At 41.8% G+C, this 27,939-nt stretch overlaps 1 protein-coding gene across 1 annotated transcript in view; it reads right to left on the reverse strand.

The window, feature by feature from the left end:
- Positions 1-5,194: 5,194 nt before the first annotated feature.
- PRIMA1 (proline rich membrane anchor 1) overlaps positions 5,195-27,939 on the reverse strand; it is a gene marked incomplete at its 5' end in the record, with an annotated part of 41,714 nt that continues 18,969 nt past the window's right edge. Inside the window, 4 exons of the mRNA XM_017729027.1 lie at positions 5,195-5,276; positions 8,042-8,261; positions 11,112-11,206; positions 22,515-22,644. Coding sequence (XP_017584516.1) covers positions 8,137-8,261; positions 11,112-11,206; positions 22,515-22,644 — 350 coding nt within the window. The remainder of the gene's footprint in view (positions 5,277-8,041; positions 8,262-11,111; positions 11,207-22,514; positions 22,645-27,939) is intronic.

Consider the following 27,939-nt stretch of genomic DNA (forward strand, 5'->3'; position numbering starts at 1 on the left):
TATGAAATAATTCCTAAGGGACCAGCAAAAACTGTTAGGGAATAATCTCTTGGGAACTAAAGACAACCAAAATGCTTCCCTGTTTAAATAAAATCCTCCTATCCCATGGCAGGCATTAGCTGACCTCACGCAGGTACCTGGCAGTCACTGGGGAATTACTTCAGCTTCCTCCTCTGGCTGGGGCAGGAGGAGCCCTGCTGTGAAGGAGGAGTGCAGGTTGTGGCAGCCCCTTGGCTTCAGGGGGCCTAACACAGGCTGTGCTCTTCATCTCTGTCTGGTAAAGGCAAAGAACTTGGAAGGGGGAACCCCAGCCAAAGGACCCAGGTTTAGCTACTCTGTGTCTGTGTTGATCTGCTGAAGGACTGGTCCATGAATGCTTTTGTTCTTGAGTGGATTAGGAGTGTGAAGCCCATCCAGGGAGTCAGAACATAAATGGTGAACATTATGTCTTGCACCAAAATAAATAAGGATATGTAGTATTATGTGAAAGATGAAGAGATCACTCTAAAACTAGACTATGAAGCTTCCAGCCCCTCAGCATAAGAGAAAGGGTTTCTTCTGCAAAAAAAAGAATGCATGGATGTGATACCTTTGTTAACGCACCACCAGCAGTGCACGTATCTGGGACAGGAACAGCAGGGCTGGGGAAACAGAACCAGGACCTACCTGGACACATGTACAAGCAGCAGCCATGAGCTTCTCCAAAACCACAGTAGAAAGTGTTCAAGGAAGTCTGGTAAATTTGGGCAATAAGTGCCTGAAGAGGCACTGCAGCCATTCCCCCCCTTCAGTGCTCTCAGCTACATAATCAACAGGACACAGGAAGTTTTTACAAGTACATTTTTATTTAAAATAAAAATTAATTGTGGTGCCTTTTTAAAATAGGGTACTGCACAATCTGTATATGCAACACAGTTTTTGGTACAGAACATACTTATTGAGCAATATCCTTAAATACTAAATATACATTAATGGCTTGTTTGAGAAACATGACAACATTAATTCTGATATTTTTTTTTCTCTTTAGTCATTTAACCACTGATACAGATTTCCTATAAACAGTATTTGTTTTCATCTGTACATGTGGTACACTGTCAAGAAGGCAGATCTTAGAATATTTACATTCATGCATTGATTTAAACACACTATTTTGCAGTTTAAAATAATATATTTTTCTTTGTACAGGTGCAGGGAGTATTGTAATACATATCTACCATAGGCCTGATTCTCCATTGCTTGGCAGCATCTATGGTCATGACCTGGTTGGAGCAGGGCTCCCACACTTTCTCCACATGCTGTGACCAGACGGCATGCAAGACTGGACAATTAGGTCTCTGTATAGATATATATCAATATATTTATATTTCATACTTAGTAGAACTTTCCCCTTTCTTTCCATGTCTGTTTTTGCAGCATCTGTCCAAGGCAGAAATGCTTTCCTGGGCACACTGCTGTGTCAGGTGTGGGACAGGAAGGGCAGCAGGGCTGAGGCTTCAGCTCCACTTTCCTGTCTTCTCAGGAACGAGGAAACTCAACACTTGGCAGCTCAGGCCCTTAAGGTGCATTCCCTGCTAGTGGTGATCCTTGAGAAGAGATTTGGAGCTGCTGCTCTCCCTCAGACTGAGTGCAGCAGTTTGCTGAGTCTGGCCAGTGGTGGTCAGAGCACAGCAAGTACCTCCTGTGTAGAAACTGGCCACCTTTGCATCTGCTGGGGATCTGGCTATTTTGTGAATGGAGCTATGCAGGTCCTTTCTACCCCTGATATTTTAGTGGCTAAAAAGGAACTCAAAATGCTTGTAAAGCTGCATTTTGGGTTGCCAGTTTCCCAGATCCAGGATGACTGCTTAGTGAAGCATTTATGTATCTGGCCTGTTCCTTTCCCTTAGAATTTAATTATAGTACAATAAGGAAGCACAGAAGCCTCTCTTACAAAAGCTTTGCAAGTAGTCTGTAGAGTGTTAAACACAACCTTAAACCACATCAGCCCCTCAGAAGTCACCTCTCAGTGACATCTCCTGTCTAGCCTCCCTTTTCTGAAGAGTTACATCTGATTCCAGTATACTTTTCCAAGCGCCTTCCTCAAGATCACTTTCAATTTCAGTGCAATGCAGTCAAGTGTACTTGGGCAGGAATCTACAGGCAAAACTACCCCATGCAAGATTTCCCACCTCTCCCTGCCATGCCGCGATGAGAGCAAAGGGTCTGGGCAAGCAGAGGAGCAGCTCTCAGCCCATCTGCTGCTGCTTTTCTGTGGCCAATGCATTATAAAAGCACACACGGAATGTTTGCTCAAGAATTATGCTGGCGATTATGTGCCCGATACATTTATCAGCATGTTGCATGTAACGACGCTGTATATCCACCTACGCAAATAAGCTACAAGTATTTCTCTCAAAATACTGCCACAGAGCTCGTACCTACTTTTGTCTTGATTATACAGATGGGTAAACTGAGGCACAGAGAGCCAAAATCACTTGCTAGTAAACAGCAGATCACTGGCAGAGTTGAAAATAGATCCTAGGTGGCATATGCTGTGTCTTGCAATGCCCTGCCTCTCCATTCTCCATTCTCCATGAAGTTTTTAAAGTTTATGTTCTCCTGAGGAGTCCTCATGGCGCCTGGGCAGGATTTGCTTGTGGGTTGTATCATGCACCGGGGTCTTCTCTAGTGAGGACATTTTACCACTGATATCACTGAAAATCAGACAGTGTTTGGTGACCAACTCTTTCTACTCTTTTTTGCAAAAACAGACGTATTTTGATGGACATAATGACCTACAAATCCCTTTTGTGATTTTGACCTTAGAAAACATGCCTTTAAAGCTGTATTAGGAAACAAATAAAATCAACAACCTTTAGGAGAAAGTTCTAATCCTGAGCCCATATTATGCTAAACTTATCTGCATTCATACTTTATACTCTCAGATAAACATGCAACCGGTCTCAAACTATGCCACGTTTCCACATTTAGGCTGAAACAAGTGGAGTAAAAAAAGAAAGGCAAACATAGGTAACTACACCTAAATAAATGTTATACCTTAAAAATATTCTAGAAATATACTTGCAATATTTTTATTGCAGTATTTAGGGGCTAAGTGCTTTAGGCAATCAACATTTGGGATACTAGATCCAAAGTGTAAATTCTGTCATTTTAATCCCACTTTGGATCTAAGAACATATCACTGTGTCTTGTGTGAGCACACAACATGAATGTGGCTGAGAATGATCATACTTTTGGGCAAAGGATTACTTGCCTCCTTTCGCTTCTGCAATTGCATTCACTTCCCAAGAAAGACTAGCTTTAAAAAATAATTTTATGCAGTTAAACTTCTACACAGTGATGACAGACTAAAAAGCTAAATGAATAACTACATAAATTTCCCAAGAGCAATATATAGCAGCATTTCATTTTATAATTGAAAAGGTACTTATATTTACATACACACTACTGTTCGATAGGTAACAGATGGGCCTGAGCTGAGACTGCTGATTTGAACATTCCAGAGCTTTTTTTTGGGAAGATCTGCAGAACATCATCTTCCTCTACCATCATGCCACACTCTGCATCCCAGCAGTAGATGACCCACAGGCCGGAATGCGCTCAAAATCAAAGTCTGATTTCTGCAGTTCAGGCACATCCTTAGGTAAAACTGGAAGTATTGTTGTGTTGCAGTACTGAGGGACAATACAGCCGGGGTACAGCCAGGTCCTGGAGTGAGACTTCATTGGTGCCTGGGAGTTACTCACAGATATGGAGACCAAGTGGTACCAAAGTTTTATGCCCAGACAAGAAGCCAGGGTGTAAATTTGTCTTTGACTGCATCACTACTTTCAGCACAGAGGTAAATGGAGACATACATGTAGAAATGTGACACAAAGAAAAGTTTTCAGGAGGTAGGGAAATACCAGCATCTGAATTAGTCTCACCACCTTTATTTGGAGGGCTGCTTACTGAGTCTAACCCGAGATCCCACATGAAATGAATTTGGGTAGATTCAGCTTTGCTTTAAATAGTCTGTAATCCACATCACGGAAAGTATACTGAACTGTATGCTGAACTTGGCACCACCATCAGTGTCAGCTCAGGAGAGGCAGAGGCCGAGTTAATGTGGGCACAACCAGCTTACCAGACCCTCAGAAGGGGTCCTACAAGCCAGATCTGCAATGTCCTCAGTGGGTCAGTTCAGGAGACTCCAGACTTTCAGGGAACAACACTAAACAGTGAATGAAGACAACTTCAAAGGGCTGCTAGTTCTTTCAACACAATCCCACCCAAACACTCACGCCAAGATGTAAACAGTGTCTTTCCTGTAGGAGTTTTCTCTGGGGAATCAGTGTGATGCAAACTCAGAGAAACATGTGGAATTTCACAAAGAAAGAACAATTTTAAAGATAAAATAAAAGTGTGGTGCAAAAAAAGGAGGTTGATTATGAATAACATTTAAAGCACATCTTAATAACATCTCTCTTTCAATAGCAATGCTAATTGCTAAAATCTTACATCTTGATTTCTTTTGCCTGAAAAGCCTTCAGCCATGAAAACTGCATAGTCACCAGACCACAGATAAATTTCCTGGGATAGGTCACAAGTTCGCTTGATTGCTTAACAGAAACCTTTGTTCCCTTTTTAATAACGAAATAATAAGAATGATAAGAATGAAGCATCAGCGTATGAAACTGCACAGGCTGGAGAAGCACACAGGTGACACCTTTCATCATTTAGAGTGAAGTGTCCTCCCACTTAGAGGGAGACACCTCCCTCTGACCCACCCATGATAAACTACTGCCACTCTGGCATTACCCTCTCCTCAGAAGATCTTAACTTCAGAAGCTTTTTGCGGACACTCAGTTCCAACATAAAAGTAGGGGAAGAAGGAGGAAGAAGAAGCTGGAGGCATCATGACATCACTTTCGTGGGATGCAGCATGCAATGCTCATGCCTTTGTGAGGCCTTTTCTCTGGGCAGCCCAGGTGGGTGAGTTTATCTTCCCTTGGAGTAGCAGCAAGCCCGGAGAGCAGCCTGCTTTTCTCTTCTGGATCACTGATGCATGCGCTGTTTCTGAAATGAAGTCCTTGGCCGCACAGCTCCCTTCGTTGCCTCATTTCACCCACCTTGCATACTCCGTGTGTGTGCTTCAAAAGTTTACCACCTCCTGCGCCTTGGTGGGGTTCGGGGATTATACGACTGCATTGTTATCAACTGTCTTGTTGTTTTGGGAGGAGGTCATTGCATATTCGGACCGACTGGTTCCGTTCTCTTCTTTCCTCATTGGTTTCCTTGGGTGATCCCAGGTTCAGTGATGTACAGGCAGGGTGGGGAGAGAAGAAAGAACAGAGATAAACATCTTCTTTGTCAATACAGACTCAAAGCGAGGAAATGTAAGGTACTTAATAATACTGAACTTTTCCTGTTTATTTTTTCCTTTTTGAACACAGGCCAAACCAGCAGCTAAATTTTGTCAAGCATCATAGTCCACCTGGAAGGTGAGAGATCTGATCCTAAGGTCTCATGATGTGCTATTGGTGTCCCCATGTTAGTCTGTTAATGGATACAGGTGTACCTGTTGCATGAGATGAAGGCTGCTGGAAGGAGCGCCCTCCACTGCCACCTTCATCTCTGGAACACAGGCTGGGATGCTGGGCTGGGCTCTACCTTGGGGTAGTCATGACCTCTCTCCTCAGAGTGTCACATCATTCAAACTGGGATGATGACCAGTCATAACCACCAAAGACCCAACTCCCTCACCAGTAATCATGAAACCACTGGGTTCGGTCACTAGCAGTGGACTCATCTGACCAGTGCAGACGTGTACACCTGTGGTGACCACCCCAGACAATCTCCACAGCCAATGGAGAGAAACAGGCACTTATAAAACACGGTTCAGAACAGCTTAAAGTGGATGTCCAAAATACGTCAGATGCTTTGTGCCCAAGGCATCTGTGCTTCCCTGCACTGTCTGTAAAGGCAGGCTAGTCTGCTAGCCCACATACAGGTGTCTGTGCTCTGGGTGCCTGAGCTAGTGACTGAAACATGGTGCCTGCTGTGACCTACCAGACTTTGAGCACCAGTTGCCCTTCTTGTTTTGTTTAGTGGCCACTCATACTATTTGGTAAGACAGACCAGGATCACCAGTGTTAATTGTGAGACAATTCAGGAAATGCTCAACAAGTGCAGAAAACTATCAAGCATCTGTACATCACAGAGCCAAATCATTAATTTAGGATTTTATAGTTACTCTGAAAAGGGAGACCTCAGATTAAGTTCTGTAACAGACCATGTTCCATCTTGTAACTTGGCCCCACAACTTCCCTTCTCGAAAGAGGCTTAATTGAAGCTTTAAACATAACAGGAAGAAAAAGCTTTGTGCTTTCCACATAGATATTCCAGACATGAATGTCTTGAGATTAAAATGTTGCTGAGGGCAAAAAGAGGACCAGATACATGTATTACAACAGTCAGTCTGTGCAACTGTTCTTGTCAATATTTAACAAAACAAACAACAATTAATAAAAAATGGTTAATGACATTTAATTTCAGCAAAGTATTAATGAAAGGTTTATGGAGAGTTATTACAGGTAGGCAAATTTGTTTGCTTGTAATCTCAAAGAAAATACTTCTGATTGTGATATTTTGTGCCTCTCTACCTGGTAAGAGTTAAAGCTTGTTAATATTCCATGATTTCAGCTGTTAGAGAATGGAAATGGAAGGGGAGACTAAGAGTTGTTGAGACCAAGGGATTTGATGAACTGTTTTTCAGTGCTCAACATGCAGTGCCTGTCTGCATCTGACACGAGGTCATGTTGGTTTTTCTTCTGTGACACTGCAAAGCACCCATCCACTGTGCCACATCCCTGGCAGGAGGAATGGAGAATCTGATGGCAATGCTTATTTTTTTTCAGGGCAGGAAAAATGGCGTGGCTGTCTAAACTTCTCTGCTGCTTTCAAAAACTCTTCTGTTTTTCTTTTCTCCCAGTTCCAAACCTACCAGTGGTTAAAAAATGAAGACATTTTTGCCACTTCTACTTGCAGTTTTTCTCCTATTTACCTGTTCTTTCTTTGGTCTCCTATGTTTCTGCACCTCTCCAGTTCCATTTTCTTTCCCTGTCTAGATTTCCTCTTCTTTCTTTATGTTAAAAAATGCCTTCCTCTCATTTTTATCTACATTTTTATGTTTTCTAGTAGTAATTTTAAGATGGACTGCTTCAGTTGTCCTGAAATTTGCACTTTCCCCTCCCCAGGCTGTTGTCCCATCACAGACCTGGGTGGATTGGATGCTCTCCTTTGGTGGTGAGATCGCTCTGCAGACCCTGCTGGACAGGTTGCCAGGGATATCACACCACTGGCACTTGCAGGCAGTGGAAGGGGATTTTTTCAGAGCCTGCAAACAGGGGAATGGAGATTTTATCAAGGTTTTGCTTCTGCCTTATCAATTGTGCAGGGTTAGTGCTAGCAAAACAGAGCAGTTATTTTCTTGAATCTCAATGAAAAGACTGTTGTCAGATGCAAAAGTTCAGGCTTGGAGACTGCTCTGTTTAACTCCTTCACTCAATTGTTTTCAAAAGCACAACAGGCAGGGATTTGGGGTCAAACTTGCCCCAGTTACACCATTTAAATCACTGGCTTGGCACACTGGTATGCACTTGTCACTGTGATTAATCTGACCCATGTATTTAGATATACCAGGTCATGTTGGCTTGTTGTGATTTTTCAAGTGCCCTCTTGCATTAGGGCATTGGCTCTCTGTGTGCCACCAGCTCTGTGCCACTAACTTTTTACTCCAATTTTTGTTGACTGTTGAGATCCAGGCATGCAAATTTTCCTCTTGCACACCAAGGGGAACCTTTTTATCCTATTTTCTGCCTAATAAGCTGAATTATGCATGATCTTCCAAAGTGTGATACTCCAAGCCCCCTTTCAGATGATAAGCTATGGCCACGCATTTATGCATTTCCATTCCACGGCTGCTCTTCATTGGTTAAAGGGATGTTTCAAATTAGTGAGGAAATGAGTAGGGAACTATTAATATCCATGACATACTCACTTGGTGGCAGGCGAAACAGGCTTTTCACTAATAAGTGGTTTGCATTATTTTACAGTATAATTTGCTATACATTGTTTAGCAAACAAATTGGGTCTTCATGCCAAACATCTGTGAATGAAACTCTGGCCATGCAACTCTGTACAGCTTAGCACACGCCTGAAATGATGCCTCAGAGTCCATAATGACCTCTCCACCATGCATGCATTAGCTTGCTTGAGTCCTAAAATTAAGAAAGCATCAAACAGCCATTTAATAGTGTATTTCACGTGCCAAGCTTAAATTTCAGATGAGGATCTGATCACATTTTAAATCTCACTTATCAAAGAATTTCATATTGGCTCATCATATTGGCTTGTACCAATCCTCTGCAAAGTCCTGGGTAAAGGTCAATGTACTGATGCACATTCAAACATAATCTGTATGTTCTGTGTTGAGAAAATTTTTTAGAGGAAACATAGTTTTTGGCCCTTTATCATGTCTAGTCACAAAACTTAGTTGGTATATTTGACAAAACCCTCCTTGCCAGCTTTGGCTACTGTGTAAATTTGGGACAGACCTACTGTTTGTAAGGCAATTGTGTGGTAGAGTACTAGGAGAGAGCTACACCTCGTGTCCCACTTGTACACACTTCAGAAAATCTCTATCTATGACTACTCAGACAAGATCAAGTAAAACCAGGGCAGACTATTTATTTAATAATGACTTTATCACGCCTCATTATAGGCTTAAAGAAGTGTTGAGAAGAGTTAAGATCACTTAGACATGGAAATAGAAGTTTTGTCCAGAACAGTAAACTGCAATAGTTTAAAACTCACAGTGCAAACGACATTTCATACACTTATGGGTGCTTCATGCTTGAAAAGGATGAGAATTTAGAATAAAAACTGATTTTGTAAGACATCCTGAGTGTTGCAAACCTGTTTCTACTGCCTACCTCCATAGCAATGTCTCAACAGTGCCAGTGCATCAAGTCCAGCATCTGGGAAGGCTGGGTTCCAAGGAAATCCAATCAAGCTACGAAGGGATGACCTTGGGCTGGCAGTAGAGACATGACAGGATCTCAAATTCACCTCCTTCTGGGGTTCCCATACCCGACTCAGCACTGCCAGGAGACACCTGTCTCCACTTGGGGATTTGCTGCCCTAGATTATTCTCTGGGGAAATACATATCCTATTTCTTCCCAAACAGGAATAGAGTGTCATTATTCTTTTCAAATATAGTTAGAGGAAGAAAGACTGTTTTTTTGGTGTCCATTGTGGGAAGGAATGACCAGTGCTCAGAAGACCAAGCGGTGGTACAAAATTGTAAATTGTAAAAGCCACCTGCAAAAATCTCTCTATATATACATATATACATGAAAGATTGCAGTGTATGGGTATCAGTATCAAATGACAAAGATTTTACCAAAGCTGAAAGCTATGAGGCATCTCTCTACTGTCATTGCACAGCTGTACCTGTGTGAATGCACAAGGTACCCATGCCAAAAATCCCTGCGTGTTTTCAGTTCTTCTCAGGAAGGTGATTTCAGTAGCACGTAAAGAACTTGTCTCTCTCCTCACTGCTGTTTCACCCCTGAACAAAGCTCTCTGGACAGCCCCATTTGGCAGCCCCACTGCTGGTGCTGGCATGTGCCGGGTTGAGCGTGTGCCTGCTGATCCCTGGGGAAAAGTGGCTGAGGGGAGGTGGCAAATCAGTGAGCTGTTCCACTTATATGCGCAATGATTTCAAAGCTCTTCTCCATAATGATATTTCATTAGCTATCAACACATAAAAGATAATGATTTTCAATAAAATTTGGTCTCATACAACTCATCCGTTTCCTTCATAGGCTTTGTCTAGCCTCAGGGGACGTATAAATAGAAATACCCAGAAATATCCAAGCTACCTACATACCAGCAGAGATCAAGCTGCAGTGGCATCTTCCTGGGTTACAAAAAGTTGTCCAAGAATCAGGGTAAATATCTGTGTAATTTATTTTCACTCAGTTTTATCTCCAGGACTAGGATGCTAGCAGTACCTGTTTAGAGCTCTTGGCTAGACTTCACTGCTAGAAGCCCAGATAAGATGATGTGTGGGCTGTAGTCACACTTCAAATACATCCTTATTTAGCAGACAGGAATGGAAGAATAAATTTTGTAATGTTATTCAATTACTAGACCATCAATCTGCATAATCTGAATGTTTATAAGAACATAAAGAACATGAATGGAGGCTGTTTACATCTCAGTACTGGGGCACTCATCCAAAAACTGTTTGGTTCATGCTGGCCATCAGTTATCAGAGGTGAATCACTTTCCACAAGAGCAACTGGTGGGAGAAGAAAAGTTGCTTTCTAAGACTGGTTTGTGAAGAGGACTCCTGCTAGAGGAGCTCAGTGCACTGACAACAGTTGCTTTCAGGGACACAGCCATTACATTTGTGTGCAGCCACACACAAGGAGCCTTGCTGGTGCTGGCTGGTGGCCAGCCTGGTGCTATGGCTCAGACATATGGGGCTCAGGTTGGAGGAGGACATTTCTCTGGTCAAAGTCTTCAGAATCATGGAAGGAGTCACATTCTGACTTCTACCCTTAACTGCCTCAGAGAGACAAGAAAAAATCAGTCTGGATATATTTTATTTGATAATGTAAAGACAGAAGTCAAAGAAAAAACCTTAATGATGAAAATTCTCTGGAACCTTAGTTTTTCTCTATTAAATTAGTTAACGGCCATATGTGGACCATCTCTCTGTCCAGAAAACAAGCAGTACACTATTCATTACTCGTAGGAAGAGGTTACAGGCTCTCCTACCTCCCACATACAAAGCAAATGTTTTACAGTTATAATAAAAAGCAGCTCCATCTGGACAACTTTTAGCAGCTCACACACTACTGCTCAGTGTTTGTCTCCCAAGGCTTTTACATGTATCCCCCATATTCCCATCTCCACTCAGGTAAGTTAGATAGTCCAGCATCTAAAAGACCAACAAACAGTCTTGCCCCTGTGTTTATTACTTTTTATCACAATATATGATATTTTTAACTTACTCTTCCAAACTAGAAAGTGTTTCAAGTATCTTGGATGATATTACCTGCAGCATTTGGAAGGACTGTGTATACAGGGTGTTTTTCAGTTTTAGATATTTGATGGAGTTCTCCTTCCTCAAGCTGCATTGCCCCTTTGCTCCTTATGAAAACAAATAAAAAGTCTTTTGAAAATTAGAAACCAGTGGTCAGATGATAAATAATATTTACAAGAGCAAGTACCCATACAATTTTTAACATCTTCAGACCTTTTCTGTGCAAGTGCTCTGCATAGTGCTAGGACAATTATGCAAAAGGAAAAAGTCTCTTTCACAGCTCTGGAAATCACGTTGCAGGATATCTTAACGTAACTCCAAGATACCATCTCCCAGGGAGAGCTTCTTTTCTGACTGTTCACAAAAGCACTTTGAAGCCTGAGATTTACAGCGAACTCAGCTCTGCCTCACAGCCAATTTTAGCTGACCAGTTTCTGGAGTATATTTAAGCAAGCCCTGCTGGCATGTGGGCGATTTCTGTTTTGGGATGGTTCACACTGAAATTCCCCTCTCTGTTCATGGATTGAGCCTTGCTGAGTGTTTCTCCCAGGGAAAAAAAAAATCCATACTGCTCTGCAGCCATTCATCAGCACTTAGAGATTCCCTGAGCTGGTGCACTCAGGCTGCAGAGCATTGGGGGCAGATCTCTTTCTGCAGAACTGCACCTCTCTCAGCCTGCTGAAGTCACTCTGGGTATGTCTAAAGGGAGGGTTTGGACTGTTCAGATTGCAAGTAATTGCAGTATATTGCTGAGCCGCATGTGAAATTTAAGAAGTGGAGTTTAGTCTTCATTTATTTTCAGCAGTGCAAAGTCAGAGTAATTCCACAGACTTTGTTGGACTTGAGGAGGATTTGTTCTGATGTTACACAGGAAGAAGATCTGTCCCTGCGAGACAAAGGGGATGGATGCAATCCCATTTCCTACTAAGTCTTCAATTAAGCTAACTTCAGAATTATGCTCCTACACGAAACCAATCTTAAGGAAGAGAAGCAGCTTTATTATTAGGATACCAGACAATTAACCAACATAATTGATAAAAGTACTTTCAGTGACCCCTCACATAATAACCCATTCTTTGCATTCCCTCTAATGATCTTTAAAAGGTTTTATTGACTGGAGGGATATTACAGCTGACATTATCTGCTCTCAGTGTAGAATACACTGTCAATATGTTTTGGTTATAAAAGCAGAAAAATGAATGGGACTACTGCAAAAAAATGAACTCACGATGCCAGCTTCTTAGCCTGGCAAAAAGCTACTAAACAAAATAAAAATATTTAAAAAAAAAAAAAATAAATGCATGGAATGAATGCACCTTCAAACAAAGCCAAGACATGTCTGGAAGATGGTCATGGCCATGGCCATGCCTGGCAGTGGACTATGCACTGGCAGTGCCCTTTGGGGATGAGCTGGGCTCACTCCTGCTCCTCAAAGGCCTGTCTTGTGCAGAGCAGTGCAGGCAGCTAAGGCACAGTCATGGAACTCAGTTCATGGGGCACCATGCTCTGCTAAGCAACACAGAAGCAGCCTGGCATTGGAAATATTTATGCTCCACCCAGAAAAATGGGTTTATTTGTAACTCTACTGCATTAGGCATGATCTGTCCCCACAAAACTGAGGCATGCATGTTCTCACAGGTGCTGGCATGAGGGCAACAAACTTATCCGCCACTCCGTAATACAAAAACACCAGTGGAATCCCAAACCTACACATCTCAGTTCTTTAAAATTCTCTAGACCTTCTGGAACAGATTGAACAACTATTCAATGCTTGCTATCTTCCAAGTGCTTAACAAACATTAACTAGGAAAACTGGAGAAACATTAGAAGGTGTCCTTACAAAAAGATATCCATACTGGAAGGAAAAGTGGAGGAGGAAAAAGGAACAGGAATCCCCTACCATGTTTGCAAAATGAATGGCTGTTGGTGCCTGTGCTCTGGGTCAGGGAGGGCATCATTACTAAAAAAATGTGGGGTTGGAATAATAAGGGACAGAAAGAGGAGATGAGCAAGGGCTGATCTTCACGGCTCTCTTGCTCTCTCTCAAGGACAGTATGTCTCTCACCAATCAAGTGACTGTAGATACTGCCATTTTAGGCAATGGACTTTTCCATCCCCCAAATTATGCTACTTTGTGTCCAGATTTTTTGCCAAATTCAGATAGCTACCTTGCCATTTAATCACTGTCAAACATAGGCAACAACTTAAATGATGGACTTGATCCATACAGAAGAATGAGGCTACTGCTATTTCACAGAACCATTTAAATATAATTTCACAACATTATTTAAATAGTATGATTAATTTCTGTGCAGATGTACAAAAATTCTCTACAGATTTTCTGTTACAGAAATGTCTTTGAAAGAAGAGTGTCTGCAACACAAATAAATGCAAGGAGCTGAGAAGAAAATTAAAACTTGTAAAATTAACTGACCTTTGCAGCTATCTAGATCACTTTGCATTTGAGGCAATCTGTCTCTGCCTTCAACCAGACTGAGACCACTGATTTTCATGCAGCTGCTTCTGGCTTTCTCCACTCACAATGAAGAGTCTGCACAGCCAGACCTTGCTCTTTGAAGGATAAATGCAAACCCAACGTCCATGGATTGCACAGCATGGTCCCAGCCTTCCCAAGTTCCAGGTGTGCCGTGGGGCAAGTCTATGAAGAGGTAAGTCCTGCTCACCATGATGTCTATGCAAAGATTTGGTTTTGTGCAGTTTTAGGCAATTGTAACTGGGGACAATTTCTGAGGAAGAATTTGAGTTTAGCCAGTCTCCACACTGGCTTCTCAGGGCTCAGAGCAAGTGAAGGGAAGAACCTACAGTTCCAGCTGCTTGAGAGTATTAACATTTTTCATAAGGTTTCATGCCACTGCCTCAAAAAGCAGACACCAAAGGCAACGCAATTTCTCCATGTGGGTCCTCTTTTCAGGGTCTCTTTCAAAGGCTGGAATGAGGAATGATCCTATTTTCCCACTCTTACCTTGCACACAGCTGGGATGAGACTCTTTACATACACACATCACACCCCTCTGTCAGTGCTTCGCTCCATCACCTGGCGTTAGCCTGGGGAATGGGGCCTGTGGTGCTCCCCCCGACAAACACTCTCTGACATGGCTAATTAACCAGCAGCTCTCCAAGAAGGACAAACCAGTAGCATTGTTCTCCAGCCCAGCCACACCAGCAAGGCTGGCCATATGCCTGCTGAGTGAGGGGATGCTGTAGAGAGAGTGAGGGAAGGGTGTGGTGGAGCAGGATCACCCCAGCAGATGCCATCTTCTCCTATTCCCAGCTCTGCCCACGCTGACCTACTGCATGTCTCGCCTTCATGGCAAGGCTCTCCGAGCAGGGAGCTGTGTGCTGCTTAGCAACCCCGCAGCACGATACATACTGAGCAGTCAGTACAGGGGTTGCAGAGAAGGAAGGACAGATATAGCAGAAATCAGACCGTGCAGCCCCTCCAGCAGCGGCAGCACAGGTCCAAAAAGCTCAGGTGTGGCTGTGATTGATGTGCACCCCATGAGTGTCACAGATATGCAGAGGGGGACCCTGTCTGTACCTTTTCCCTCTGGACAATGTGGTTGTAGGGCAGCGAACAAGGCAGCACAACAAGGTGAGGGGGTGTGAGATGTGCTGTCCCTTCAGCTGAGACCCTCAAAACCAGCTCCACTCAGCAGGACCTGCAGTTGTTCAGCCAGTGGAGAAATCAGGCTTTACTGCTTTTACTCAAAATGCACTGCAAATCCTTTGCAGAAAGCAAAAGGCAGCAATAAGGCCACCAAGAAGGTTTCTATGGGATTCTTTTTGTGCAGAGGAAATTTCTGGGCGATAAGGAGCTGGAGTACAGATCTACACCCTCACCCTACTACCATGGGTACAATTTTCTCTGAGTCATAAAAATATTGACCCAGGAACTGCAGGCTTCTGCTGCTGGGTTCTTGCAGGTTGTAAAAACACAGTCCTGAGCTCAGATACTCCAGATAATCAAGAGAAAAAGTTTCTTCAAATGTCTCAGCACACTGTGCTGGCTATGCCTCAGCCACAGCTGTGGCTGTTCACTAACAGGGTCAGCCACAAGCACCCTCACATCAGCTTGCAAAAACTATGACTGGCTTAAAAACTAAATGAATGCCTAAGAAAATTTTATTTCTTTGTCTTTAGGAAAAAATGTAATAAAAACATCATGGTGAACCTGGCACCTCTCCTATATGTTTCAAAGCTCTAGTATTAACTTTTATCTTCTATTTGTGTTGGGTTAAATCCAAAATGCTGCAACCAATATAATTACACCAGCATGAGCATTATATTCTGTCACAAGTGTGTAAAATCCACCCATGAATATCAGAGTTGCACTGAGGCAGTAACTCTCAACAATACTTGGCTGTATGGGTCGACTTCTGCCCATTTGATGTGGCACTCTCACCTGCAGTAGAAAACAAGAAATGGCAAGTTTGTTTCTGGTGATACTGAAAAATTAATTTGTCACAGGACAGACCATAATTCTCTACAGATTTCTCTTGGCATCTTTGTCAATATATCACAAATTAGGAGTGAACAAGTGCCAAATGATCCATAAGAGAGTATTCTGTGAAACACTTGGACCACTTGTTTTATGCTAAAGACTAAAGCCTCCTGGAGGCTTTCAGTGTTCCTGGCTATGAGAAACAGTGGGGCATTTTATCCATTTATGACCACAAACTTTCTCCCTAGCAGAATTTGTGAGTTTGTATAACTTAGAAGAGACAACGAAATCCTGCCCTACAACAGTTACAAACACATGTAGTACTTATAAAAGTCCCAGACTGACAGCACTGGAGAGCAGATCCTTCTGCTTTTCTGACAACACATTCTGCACAGACAACAGCAAAACAAACTGTTCTGCACAGCAGTGCCCATGTGGCTTGGCTCAGCCATCTCTCCAAGTAAAAGGCTATTTTATCTACTTCAGTCATCAGCCTTGAGCTGTCCAGGGAGCCTAACAAATAGTTGCAATACTTTTGCTATTCTACTTAAAAAATGACGCCGAGCCTAACAAATAGTTGCAATACTTTTGCTATTCTACTTAAAAAATGACGCCAATCCTCCTTCATCTTGATGCACCTAAAAAGCATCAGGCAGCACCAGCTATTAGCCCCCTGTCCAAAACCCCCAGTGATGCCACTGAATGAGCAGAATAAATACAGCAGAGCTCTGGCATCTCCAGTGGGCTTGGGTCAAGCTGTAAAGCTCTTCAACAGCTTGTCTCATAAACACCACCCTGGAAATTGCTGCACAACCAACATCCAGACTTCAATACTGTTTGGGAGAATAACTGATTTTCCTTGTATTAGCCCTCAGTTTTCATCAAGCAAGGCTACATTTAGTTTAGTAAATAGTGATAAATTTGAAAGAACACAAGAAAACCAACAAAAACTCTCCATCCATGAAGATACTTAAAACCCAGCAGGATACAAACATAAGCAAGCTGCTCTAGTTGACTCTGCTAGAGCAGAAGTTTGGATTGGATGCTTTCAAGTGGTCCCTGCCAACCTCAACCATCCTGTGATTCTAAAAGCTCATTTCTTGATGATTAGAAAATGGGATCTCCTGCAGGAAGATTGGTTGCCCAGGGTATTTAAATTGTCTTTAGTAGGTCATCTGCAGCCTTGTTCCAAGGACAGGAGTCAATTCACTACTGGGAGATGATTAGGCATACAGGCTAAGCAACACATGGGGATGTTGGGCTTTGGTTAGAGGTGACAGAAGACCTGGACAGTGATGTTCAGGGGTAGATACTAATCCTGTTGTTGATAAACATCAACATTCAGACAGGGGAATCAGGCCACAATGCAAAGGTCTTTTCCTTACTTTTCCAAAATGTTCAAGTCTGCCTTTCTCTCAGCTGCCCTCAGTAACTTTCCCAAGGTCTTTCAATGAAGACTCTATTCCCTTTTCAATGGCGCTTCTTAGGGATTGATCCCTTTTGCAGAGCTGAACTGGTCTGACATCAATGAATTGCATCAAAGACACAGAGATCTGCCCCCACAGATCATCTTCTTCCCTTTGGGTGTCTCCCACTCAAACAGTACTTCTAAACATATCTTTTCCACCAACTATCTCACTCTATCTTCTGAGTGATTACTGTCTTTCCCTGCACCTGCTGAGAATTAAGGCACCATTTCAGTACAAACTCCTCTAATGTGTCAGGGAGAATAGGAGACATTAACAATTTCAATTCACCTTGACCTGTCATCAGTCATGCTGTGAATTGCTCTTCAAAGCAATTAAGCACGTTTAGGATTCTGTCTTCTCTGCTCAGGTTAAACAGCACCGTTTTGTTGCAATTAATATTGATTTTGGACTACATCATGCTTGGCCTCAGTGGCTCATAGGAGAAGACCATGTAGAGGACTACACAGCTCTTGCTCTTTGGGGGAGTGAGTGGTACAAAATTGGCTGGGGGAGAAGTGCAGGGCCATGGCCTGTTTAGTGGGACACAAACCCCTGCTCCATGGGACACCTTCACCACAGCTCCCACTGCCAGTTCTTGGCCTCTTTAAGAAGGTCTCAGTGTCCTCCCTTCACAAGTATATTGTTAAACAAAGCCAAATTTCAGATCTTTGCTCCCGCTTCTGAAACTAGACTTTGCAGTATACAGGGACCATAAATCATACACAAATGCTAAGCACCCTAAAAATACCTGAGCAATGAATTTTAAGACAGTTTAAATATGACCTGTCATTTTATTTCAGTACAATATTTTCTTTCATTTAATTATTATTTGAAGGTGAACTCAGCACCTATGTAAGGAAGTGCCTATGTAGGCATTTATAGTACCTTTCTCTCAGGCTATGAGACATATAAAACAGTGGCTTCACAAAGTTAGAAGAGTGAATAAAAGGTGTATCATGTAAAACTTGGCTATCATCAACCCACTTTCCCTGCTGACTTAGCAGTAGAGCTTTTTTGGCAGCAAACCCTGCAGTCCATCTGAGAACAGATGTATCCATCCTATCTGAAATCCAGCAGAACCAAGGAGCCACATCACTAAGCACAATGAACTGCTCATGGGTCATCTCAGACTGCAGGGAAGTTCCAGAGACACTGAGTAGATGTTTTTCGCATGTTGGAAAGCCATCTGAAACACTCCCTGCCAGGTTGAATAGCTGGCACATCACTTGTCATAAAGACCAGGATGCTCAGCCTTGCTTTCTCCTTCGAGCTTTGACAGATGGCTCCGTTATCTTAATTTCATACAGGGAGCCAGGGATTTATTTTTTCCTCTTATGTAAATATCTTACTCCCCTCACAGACAGTGACACACCAGTGAGCTGCAGAAATAGGATTACACACTGCATGTCCTGCTCTCCCCCATCTCAGTTGCTTATTTACCAAACAACTCTCATTAATCCTCTTTACTGTGTTTACTTCCCACTTCCCTCTAGTCTTACTGTCTTACTATTATTCAGGTACTTGCAGATGTTAAAAAAAGCTTAAGAAACAGTCACCTCCAGAGCTGATTAAAATTGAATTCCATTGATTGTTTTTTAATTCACACCAGATGAAGGTTTGTTAGAGCTGCTGGCATTCACGGTGCACTTGCCCAACCCAAAAATCACATAATACTGAAATGATCCAGCCTTCTCCACCCTGTGTTAGTTTATGAATCGTCTTTGGACTTCCTGCTTTTACTTCTTGATTACAGTTTTTAGGGGAAAGAAAACAGGTTTTTACAGACAAAGACATGGTAGAGAATTACTTGGACATATCTAGATTTTGAAGCAGTTATTCATCTGCTCTTTTTATGTGTTACAGAAATCCCTGGTAGTGGGATCACTTTTTTTATCCATGAAATGTATGGAAAAGTCCCACTGCTTACACTGAGGCTGAGTCCCAGCCAGTGATCGAGCCTGTCCCAGAAATCTATGAATGTCACAGATGGTGCTAACTGACTATTGCTATTTTTTTTCTGATGTGCTATGGAAAAGATTCTTAAGAGAAAATTCACATTTTTTTAAAAGTGGAAATACCCCTCTAACACAAAGACCATAGAAAATAGCTGGTTTTCCACTGCCAAACTGAGTGTGCTATCATCACATAACCATGCTCCAGCACAACATAATATCACCTGGGGTCTCCTCTGGTGCTTGATCTATTCAGCAACACACATCTGTACCTGGTGTGCCAGTCATGTGTCCAATGCTGCAGTCACCAGCAACACAAAGATGAAACTTAGAAGTTGCTTGAAGCACCTTTGAACTATCACTCCATAGGTATCTTCCCAGAGTTCAACCCATCTGAGTATTAACACTGATGGATGCAATTTGGTGAAAGTTCCCTCATAGACCAGAGAGGTCAAATCCAATCACTGGAATGGATTTCAGCATTTCTTGCGACCATTTCATATTGGGAGAACCTGAGTATTTCCAGGGTAGATGCAGGGATGGAGGTAGTAGCGTACTTGCTTGGTTCAGGTAGTTATTATATACAAAGAAGCACCAATCCACTAGGTTGTATTTTATTACAAATCGCCTTAGTGCCTAAAATTGGTGGTACGCTGAAGTTTTAGCTTTTATGAGGGAAAACTAACTACCCCAGGAGACACAGTTTATATATAGATTGAATAAAAACACAGTTGAGTTATGATACCTCGAGGACAGTCACTACCTCTCTTCCTGCTACAGAAAAGCAGACATAAGAGAGTTTGACTGGGTCTGGCCCTTTGAAACAGTAAATGAGATTTCAACTTAAGCACAATAGGATTTTTCTTTTTCTTTTTGCTTCAAATTTGATTCTTATGAAAGTGAGGGATTAATACAACAGATCCAGACTTAATGCAAATAAATCCCTGCCTGCACTTTCCTACTGGAGCATTTAACCCTTGTTACACCCTACAACCAGATGACTGCTGTTACTTCATTCTTTGGCACCTCTTCAGTGGTGGTAGGAGACAGATTTGTCAGAGGTGCTGCAGTGACAGAAATACCAGTTCCAGGAGATATGCAGGAAGAAGGGCCCAGGAGGAGCATAGAGGAGAGCTGGTGGGATGAGGGTGTGAGAAAGGACTGGGAAGAGCATGGTTATGGAGCTTAAAGCTGGGAACACAGTGGAAGAACTCTTGGCTTCAGCATCACCCGTATTAATCCCCTTACTCTTTCTCTAGTCACTTCTACCTTCCAGCAAAAAACAAAATGAAGGATTTCTCACACTAGCTAAAGCCAATTCAGCTCAACAATACGTGATAATACTGTGTTGAAGGCAGAGATGCTTTTCTTGTGAACCACCTGATCTTATTTCCCAGCATTTATTGACAGATATCTTTTACAGTGGATCAAGAAACCTGAACTACTGGGGAATGCTGCCAGGCCCTTTAGGGATTCTTTTAGCAGAGCTGTTTTAGGAAGGACTCATTGATGAAAAGAAATGCTCTAGTTACCCTGTAAAATTATAATTAATAAGATTTTCTTTCATAGCTGTCCATCCCACATCTGAGCAGTTTTTAGCTTAGCATTTGTCAGCAGTGTGAATGTCAAAAATAAGAAGATCTAAGAGGAATTTTCCCTCTTCTCTGAGCCTAATGCCTGTTCAAGCAGCTGACTTGTAGGTTGATATTCATGCTGTTGACAAATAATGGGTGTCTTCATCAAGTATCAGTATTACCCTTTACTGACACGAAGCATGGGACTGTTACGTGAATTCCTCAAACCTTTGCAAGGCAGTTCTAAATCTGTCTCTTTAAATTTAATTTCTATTCCTCCCATCTATTTCTCCCATCTACCAGCATCACAGCGGATTCGAAAAGCAATTCCTCACGAGGCACAAATTGCACTGGAGAGTTCCTGCTCTCATACATATATTTTGCAGCTTTGACACAAATCATTCACAGTTTGGCAGTAGGCAGACAACTACAAATGAGCAGCAATGGTAGATCAGCAACTACAAGTACGAGATTTCACACTGTGCTACCGATTCAACTGGATGCCAATCTCAGTCCTCCAGAGACAATTTTTCAAAAGTGCAGTAGCTAGAGTGAAAGCTTTCCAGATCTCCCAAAATAATAAACATTCACTTTAGCTAAACTAGAATAGCAAAGATATTTATGTAAATTTAATAAGAAATAAAATAGAGAATTTCTCTTGCTGGAATTCTCCCTTTTTGATGCCCTTTCAAATCCTGCATAAATTTTTCAACAACCACCAAACATGTCCAGTGCTCCACCACTGTGATAGCCTTGCTGAGGCTCAACAAAAATCTTGCAATCACTTTGCACGCAGATAACATTTGTCATAAAAACTATTTTCATTTATTTTCCTTTCTGCCTCACTCCAAAATATTATCACTCAGAAAGCATGAAGTTGAAAAAAACTGTCATTTAATCCAAGCTGAGATGCAGATGTCACTGCAGTGTCTCATGAGAGCTATGGATGGGCATCCTGCATTCTCTACTGCAGACTGGGTCACCCGGATATACCAACAGCTCCCAGCCAAGATACTCAGAGTATGAAACAGTGACGCCATGAACACACAGCTGTGGGGTGTCGTTAGAGCCATACTAAAAACAAAAGAGAAATGAACCTTATGCATCTGGCCTACAATTCCCACAAGTTACTTTCTCTTCTAAATCAACCCTTTGGACTTGCATTTGGAACTTTCACATGGAAATGTTAAAATTTTGACCTTTTCCACTAGAAATATGAAATGTTATTCAAGTGAAGAAATTATTTTTGCTCATATTTTTCTGTGTAACTGAAGTCAATACTTCCTAACTATTCGAGGCCTAGGCAAGTGCAGCTATTGCAAAGACAGTGAGCTGAAATGGCTACTTCACACTGTTGTACATAGGCTTCACAGAGGCTTTTACATTAAAAGAGAAAGGTTTTGAATTTTGTTCTGTAGGTTATAATTTTGAAGCAAGAACAAATTAGAAGTACGGTCTCCAAATGAAAACTACACATATTACTCAAGGCTTTGAGTTAGAAGACTTTGCATTCATTTGAAATGTCAAAATTAGTAATGGGCCTGGGCCAAGAATCTCACATCCCACATATAAATTTTGAACACTATCAGAAGTAGTGTTCAAATACAAGTAGTACAGTGTTTCCTACCTCTACACTTGGCCAAGCCAAAGCTCTCCACTTTCACCGGCAACCTGCAGTAATTTGACTTTGGGCAAGTTCTTATTAATCTGAACACCATAACTCTATCCCATTTCTACTTTTTCTCTTCCTCATGCCCATGACTACATTGAACTACATCCTTTACACATGCAGGGTAAGGTACATGAAGTGACTTTCCAGTGAAAACTCACATTGGCTACAGGACGCCTTTTGCCTTTTGAATGTCTTTAAACTGAACAACATATTGTAAGACAAGTCTTGGGTCAGCCTCTGTGGGGCTGCATTGCCCTAAGTGCAGTAAAAGCATCTGGAGTCTTACCTTTTTATGGCTTTGTAGCAAATGATGACAACTACAAAGAGGAACACTAGTGTGGCGCAGCATACTGCAATGATAATAACCAGGCCTGGCCACCAGGTCTCTTCAGTGGGACAAAAGGTAGACTTGGGAGCTGTAAAAAGAGAGTGGAAAAATACGTGAGTTCTCTCAAATCAACAGGGTATAATCAGATATGCTTCAGTCACTCACACAGTAGCACTATACCAGGACCACAGATACATGCAAAGATGTTATTTCACATTTAGGACCTGTTTCTTTCTTTTCCCCAAGCAATCAATTTTTCTTATTGGTACTAGATATTTCTTGTCATGGTCCCTAGATGACCAAGTTCTCAGTGTCAGTGTTGTCTACAACCTGGTACTCAGCATGAAGGAGAAAGGCTCATCTCTGCCACCAGTGGGAAACATCTTCCTCTGCATTGGCCATCTCCCGCTGCACCAGAATTAATTTTAGAGAGGGCTATTATGCTGATAAGAGCACGTTTTCAAACCCCATTAGGAGAGGTTTGTTGGGAGACAAAGCAGTGGCTCCCAATCTGTATTGTAGTTAATATTACTGTAACCTTGGAGTGAGGAAGGGGGATTTGTTTTAAAAGAATGTGAGTTCTATTACATTTACTGACTGCTTTCAGAATATTATAGTTGACAAGCTTCTTCTCCATTAAACTACCTTTGAATTCTAAGTCACATAGTCAAGAAATGTTAACATTAAGAAATGTTAACTTGTGGAAATATAAGCTACTATTATTACATTTTTCTTATTGCATTTAGGGATAGAATTGTCCATTTAAGTACCACTCAAAACAAGAAATATTTTGTATCTGGTGACATTTAGTTATAATATTTCCTTCAGGGCTAAGTTCTTTTTCCCATGCTTTGAGGGGACACATTTCTGGAAGGATGGTGAGTAACAGCCAATGCCATGAGCAGTACCAGTGTATTGCAGAGGGGAGAGAGAGCCTTAATGCAGCCTGTGCAGACACATAAATTGCATGAGAATTTTGGTCACCTTAAGTGACATTTAATAATGATTCAGTTGATGGGACTGTCTGTATCTACATTCTCAGCTAAGTAGGTGAGAGAATCAAATACAGAAAAAGGCTCTTTTTTGAGTCTAATTGTTAAATTTGATATTCTGAACTTCCAGTTATACACATCATGAATAGCTGAACAAGTTAAAATATGTCATCGGTCCAGTATCATTTATTGTGATTTGACGTCTCCTCTGTCTCCTGTATTTGATTAAGAAAATACATGCACATACCCTTAGATTAACATTTAATAGATTAAATAATGAATAACATGATTACTGAGAAAATTTTCTTTTTCCAGTTGCAAGATGTATAGAGGAATTGGCAACATTCACCCTGAGGAATCTGCAGGAGAGCCTTAGGAAAGGACTAGGTAAAGAATTCTAAGAAGCATTAAAAATAATAAACCCAACAGCCTGACAGCCAGTGGTTCCCAGCTCCTCCTTTGTCTATGTTCACTTCTAGACTGCCCCAGGAACTGAATTTCTACTTCATTATTATGTCAGTTGCAGAAGTCTGTTTTCAGGGGATAGTGGAACTCTTTATTGTGTTTTGATAAAGCTAATGATTTTAATATTCTCTGAAAGTTTTCAATTTTTTAAGATTCCAGAACAGAATGCATTTCAAAGATGACAAAATGTTTGCATGAAGGAGCAGGAAGTATCAAGGTCAACTCTACCCTCCTGGTGCTGTCCTGAAAAACACAAAATGTTGCAGTGAAGTCAAAGGAAAAATATTGATCAGCAGGTGCCATGTAAAATTTGATGAGATCACAGAAGATGGGAGGAGTGGGGCTATCCTTCTCAAGCCCTTGTTCTTCTTCAAAGGCAGGATCGACCAAACTAGTCATAAAGCAAAATGGTGGTGAGACTGGGCTGCTCCTCAGCACAATAAATGAGACTGACTAATGTCAGAGACAGGGTATAAAGCCAGGCTTGTCACATGCCTGTATACCATGAGCTCCTTGATGGTTTATCATGGTATTTTTACATGGAGAATAAACAGATACATGTGGGATTCAATAGTAAACATTACCTATATGCAGTCATTAATGACAGGAAAATAATGCTAATGGGGAGGTGACTCCTAATCCACCCGGCTCAGTTCCTTTCCCCACTGGTCCAGACTGGGCACTCAAAAAGAAGCACAAGAAATCACACTGGAAGCTACCAAAGCCTGTTTCTTAGTGGCTCATGTTTTCATACAGATTTAAAGATTATTTTCTATTTCTACTCCTTATTAATGCAGTGCTAATCTTATTTTCCTTTGAAATATCCACTTCTTTTTTAATAAGTGCCTAGTTACATGTGCTTTTCTGCCTTTCTCAGTATGTGTTCACAGAGCCCTCATACCCTGGCACTTCTATGTCCTTAATGCATTTCTCCTCACAATTATTCTCTGAGGAAGAGCAGAACTGCATTTCATCCCCTTATGATGATGGGAAGGCTGAGCCTGGCCTGCATGGATGACTCCTCTGTGTGCAGCCAGAAGTGTCAGCTGAGAGAGGAACTTTCCAAAGAGCCAGCAAGATGACTGGGAAGCACCATGTCTTCAGAGAGCCTCTTAGTGAGTCCCACACTGAGCTCCTGATGCTAGGGAGGTGTTGATGTCCCAGTTCCCTTGGGCTGGAGCTCACAGCTTTTCCCTGGGGCTGGGGAGGCTCTCCATCCTGTGCTTGACTCTCAGATCCCAACTTATCACCCACACTTGGCAAGGGCTGAGCCTGCAGGTGTCAATGATCTCTCAGTGATGAGAAATTATCCTGGGTGAGGGCAGCTGCAGCACCCTCTTGCAACTGTGCCATTTTGCATGGAATAGCAATGTATTTCTCAGGCACTCCCTGAAAGAGCAAAGATGTGGGTCCCAAAGCCTCCTCTAAGGAGATACTGAAATCATTACAAAACACACTGAGCAGAAGATGTCCCACACTACCTATAACAATGTCAATGTCCAGTTGTTTCGCCATCTTCACCTTTGATGAAGAGCAGGAAAGTAATTCTCCTGGTTGCTTCCTTCTTTGTACCACCTCTTTCAAACACATTATAAAACCCCAAAAGCTGCATAGTTTCAGAACCAAATTGTGCCCTTTCCCATGAGTTAAGAAACAACAACCCACATACTGCTGTCATTCAGAGAGGTGTAGCTGGGGAGTGGAGGACATCCCTGGATGCCTGAAGTCCCTTTGTCATCACCACTGGGCTACTGAGAACTGAGGGCTGGCCAGCCTGGCCACAGTGGGTGTTCCCTCGGCACCCATCACCATCTCATGTGCAGCTTCAGATGCTCAGAGCATGATTGCTTCTTGGTTTGACTCATTCCTGGCTGTTCTTCACTGCTCTCAAAGTCAGCTGAATGGAGAAAATTATTTTCACAGTACAAAACAACTCAAGGAAAATTTGCTTTTTCTGCTAAACCTTGAAGTGTCGTTCTGCACATTGAAAACGCTGCTGAGTGGAAAGTGGTAGGAAAGTGATGACATTTTAAAGAAGATAAGAAGGTTGAGTGAAGTAATCACAGCCTGACATCCTGACAGAAATCCTGCAAAAATAATGAAGATCTCATTCAATTAATAAAATATTAAAATAAATAATTGATGATAAACAGCATAGATTTAGGAAGACATCTTGTCAAACTAACTAGATATTTTCTGAGGAGATTACTAGTTGATATATAGATGTATTAGTGCTAGTGTGATAACTTTAGACTTTGATATGACATCCAACTTAATTCCACGTGCTGTTGAGGTTATAAAACTATAAAGCTACACACAGAGTAAGTGTGGCACACATAAATTGAGTTAAAAGCCAGAGAACCAGTATGTCTCAAAATCTAACTATAAACAGAAAGTTACTGCTGGAAGAATGTGGTTTTTAATAGTGACCTCCCTCTTCCCCCCCAAAATAGGGTGATGAATACTGATACAGTTTGCAAATGACTCAGGAATGTACTCAACTACACATGGATACAAACACAGTTAGATTAGAAATAGGGTAATTTTAGCCATTAAGGATAATTAATCATTACCATAGTCTATCAGTTCTGGTTGAGTATTTAAATGAAAAACTTAGTTTAAGGTAGACTTTTTATTTTACCTTTAAGAGGTCTAAATTCAGCTAATGAGATTGGACTCAGAATAAGAATTGAGTATGTGAAGAAAATGCTCTGGCTCTGGAAAGTCCACATAAGTACAATGGCATTTATCTATTGGCCTTAAAATTTATGAAGTACAAATGTTAGTTAGGTTTACTTTTAGAGGGCCACCACCTTCTCCTATTCCCAACAGCACCAGGCCTAAATAAATACAATGAGCAAATAACCCATTTCAGGCCTGTAGTGGTTAGATGGATCCAACTAATTGAAAACAAATTAATGAAAAGGAGCTTTCAGAGCAAACTGTTTCAGCCCCACAAAAATCTTACACCTGCTTTTTTTTACTAAGTTTGTTTTGAAGGCTCAGCATAAAGGCACAGCTCCAATTCTAATGTTAGAAGGTATCTGTACACAGCTGGTTCTAGCCAGAAATGTGCATACCAGAAAAGATTAGCTCAGCTATTGAGGGTTTCCCTCAATGTCCAGGCACAAAAATAGAGGTTCTATCATTGGAAAGAATGTTTCCATGAAATTCCCAAGAAGTTCTCCGATTTCTTTTTATCAGATCTCAGTGGGTCATTCTCAAAATTGCTCTGAGCTTCCAACAAAAAATTGTGATGAAGCTGTTTTAATCTTCTGGGTTAAGTATTAAATAGTTTTGTGTATGTTATAAAAGCAATACATGTACTGCCTGAGACAGAATCTAGAAACAGGACTTGGACTTGGACACACCATCAGGTTATCTTTAGTGGTCATGGCTGTAGTTTATAAAGCTCATAATTTCAGAAGCCAGTGCTCCTGCCATTTATTTTGATTAGGGTTATTATTTTCCATTACCATATGGGTTTTAGGCTAATTGCTCTTTGCATGGGAATGCTGGGACATTAACAAGTAACACAACCAAGTCTGTCAGGAGACAGAAAGTGCTCTCTGAGGAGGCCATGCTGAGCTGGTGCCCCTGTGCAGCTCTCAGCAGCGATGCTGAGGCAGGGAGCCTGCACCAGGGCACCCCTTCCCACTGCTGATCCCACAGCAGCCAGCCCCGCAAAGCAAAGCAAAAAAAATAGACTAAATCAAAACAAAGCAAGAAAACCCAGAACAAAACAAAACCAAACTCAGGACTGAGCTGGAAAATAGTGAAGCGAGGCAGTGACCCATGCTCCCCACATGTAATCCCAGGGGAGGTGTCTCCAGTGGAGGTTTGTCAATTTGCTCACAGCTTGGGTCACCAGCTGGTGAGTGCCCATTGATGTGATGTGGAAGGGTGACAGTGACCCCTATCACTTC

The sequence above is a fragment of the Corvus brachyrhynchos genome, unplaced genomic scaffold (genome assembly GCF_000691975.1).
Source record: "Corvus brachyrhynchos isolate BGI_N302 unplaced genomic scaffold, ASM69197v1 scaffold1, whole genome shotgun sequence".
In the NCBI taxonomy this organism is placed as follows: Eukaryota; Metazoa; Chordata; class Aves; order Passeriformes; family Corvidae; genus Corvus; species Corvus brachyrhynchos.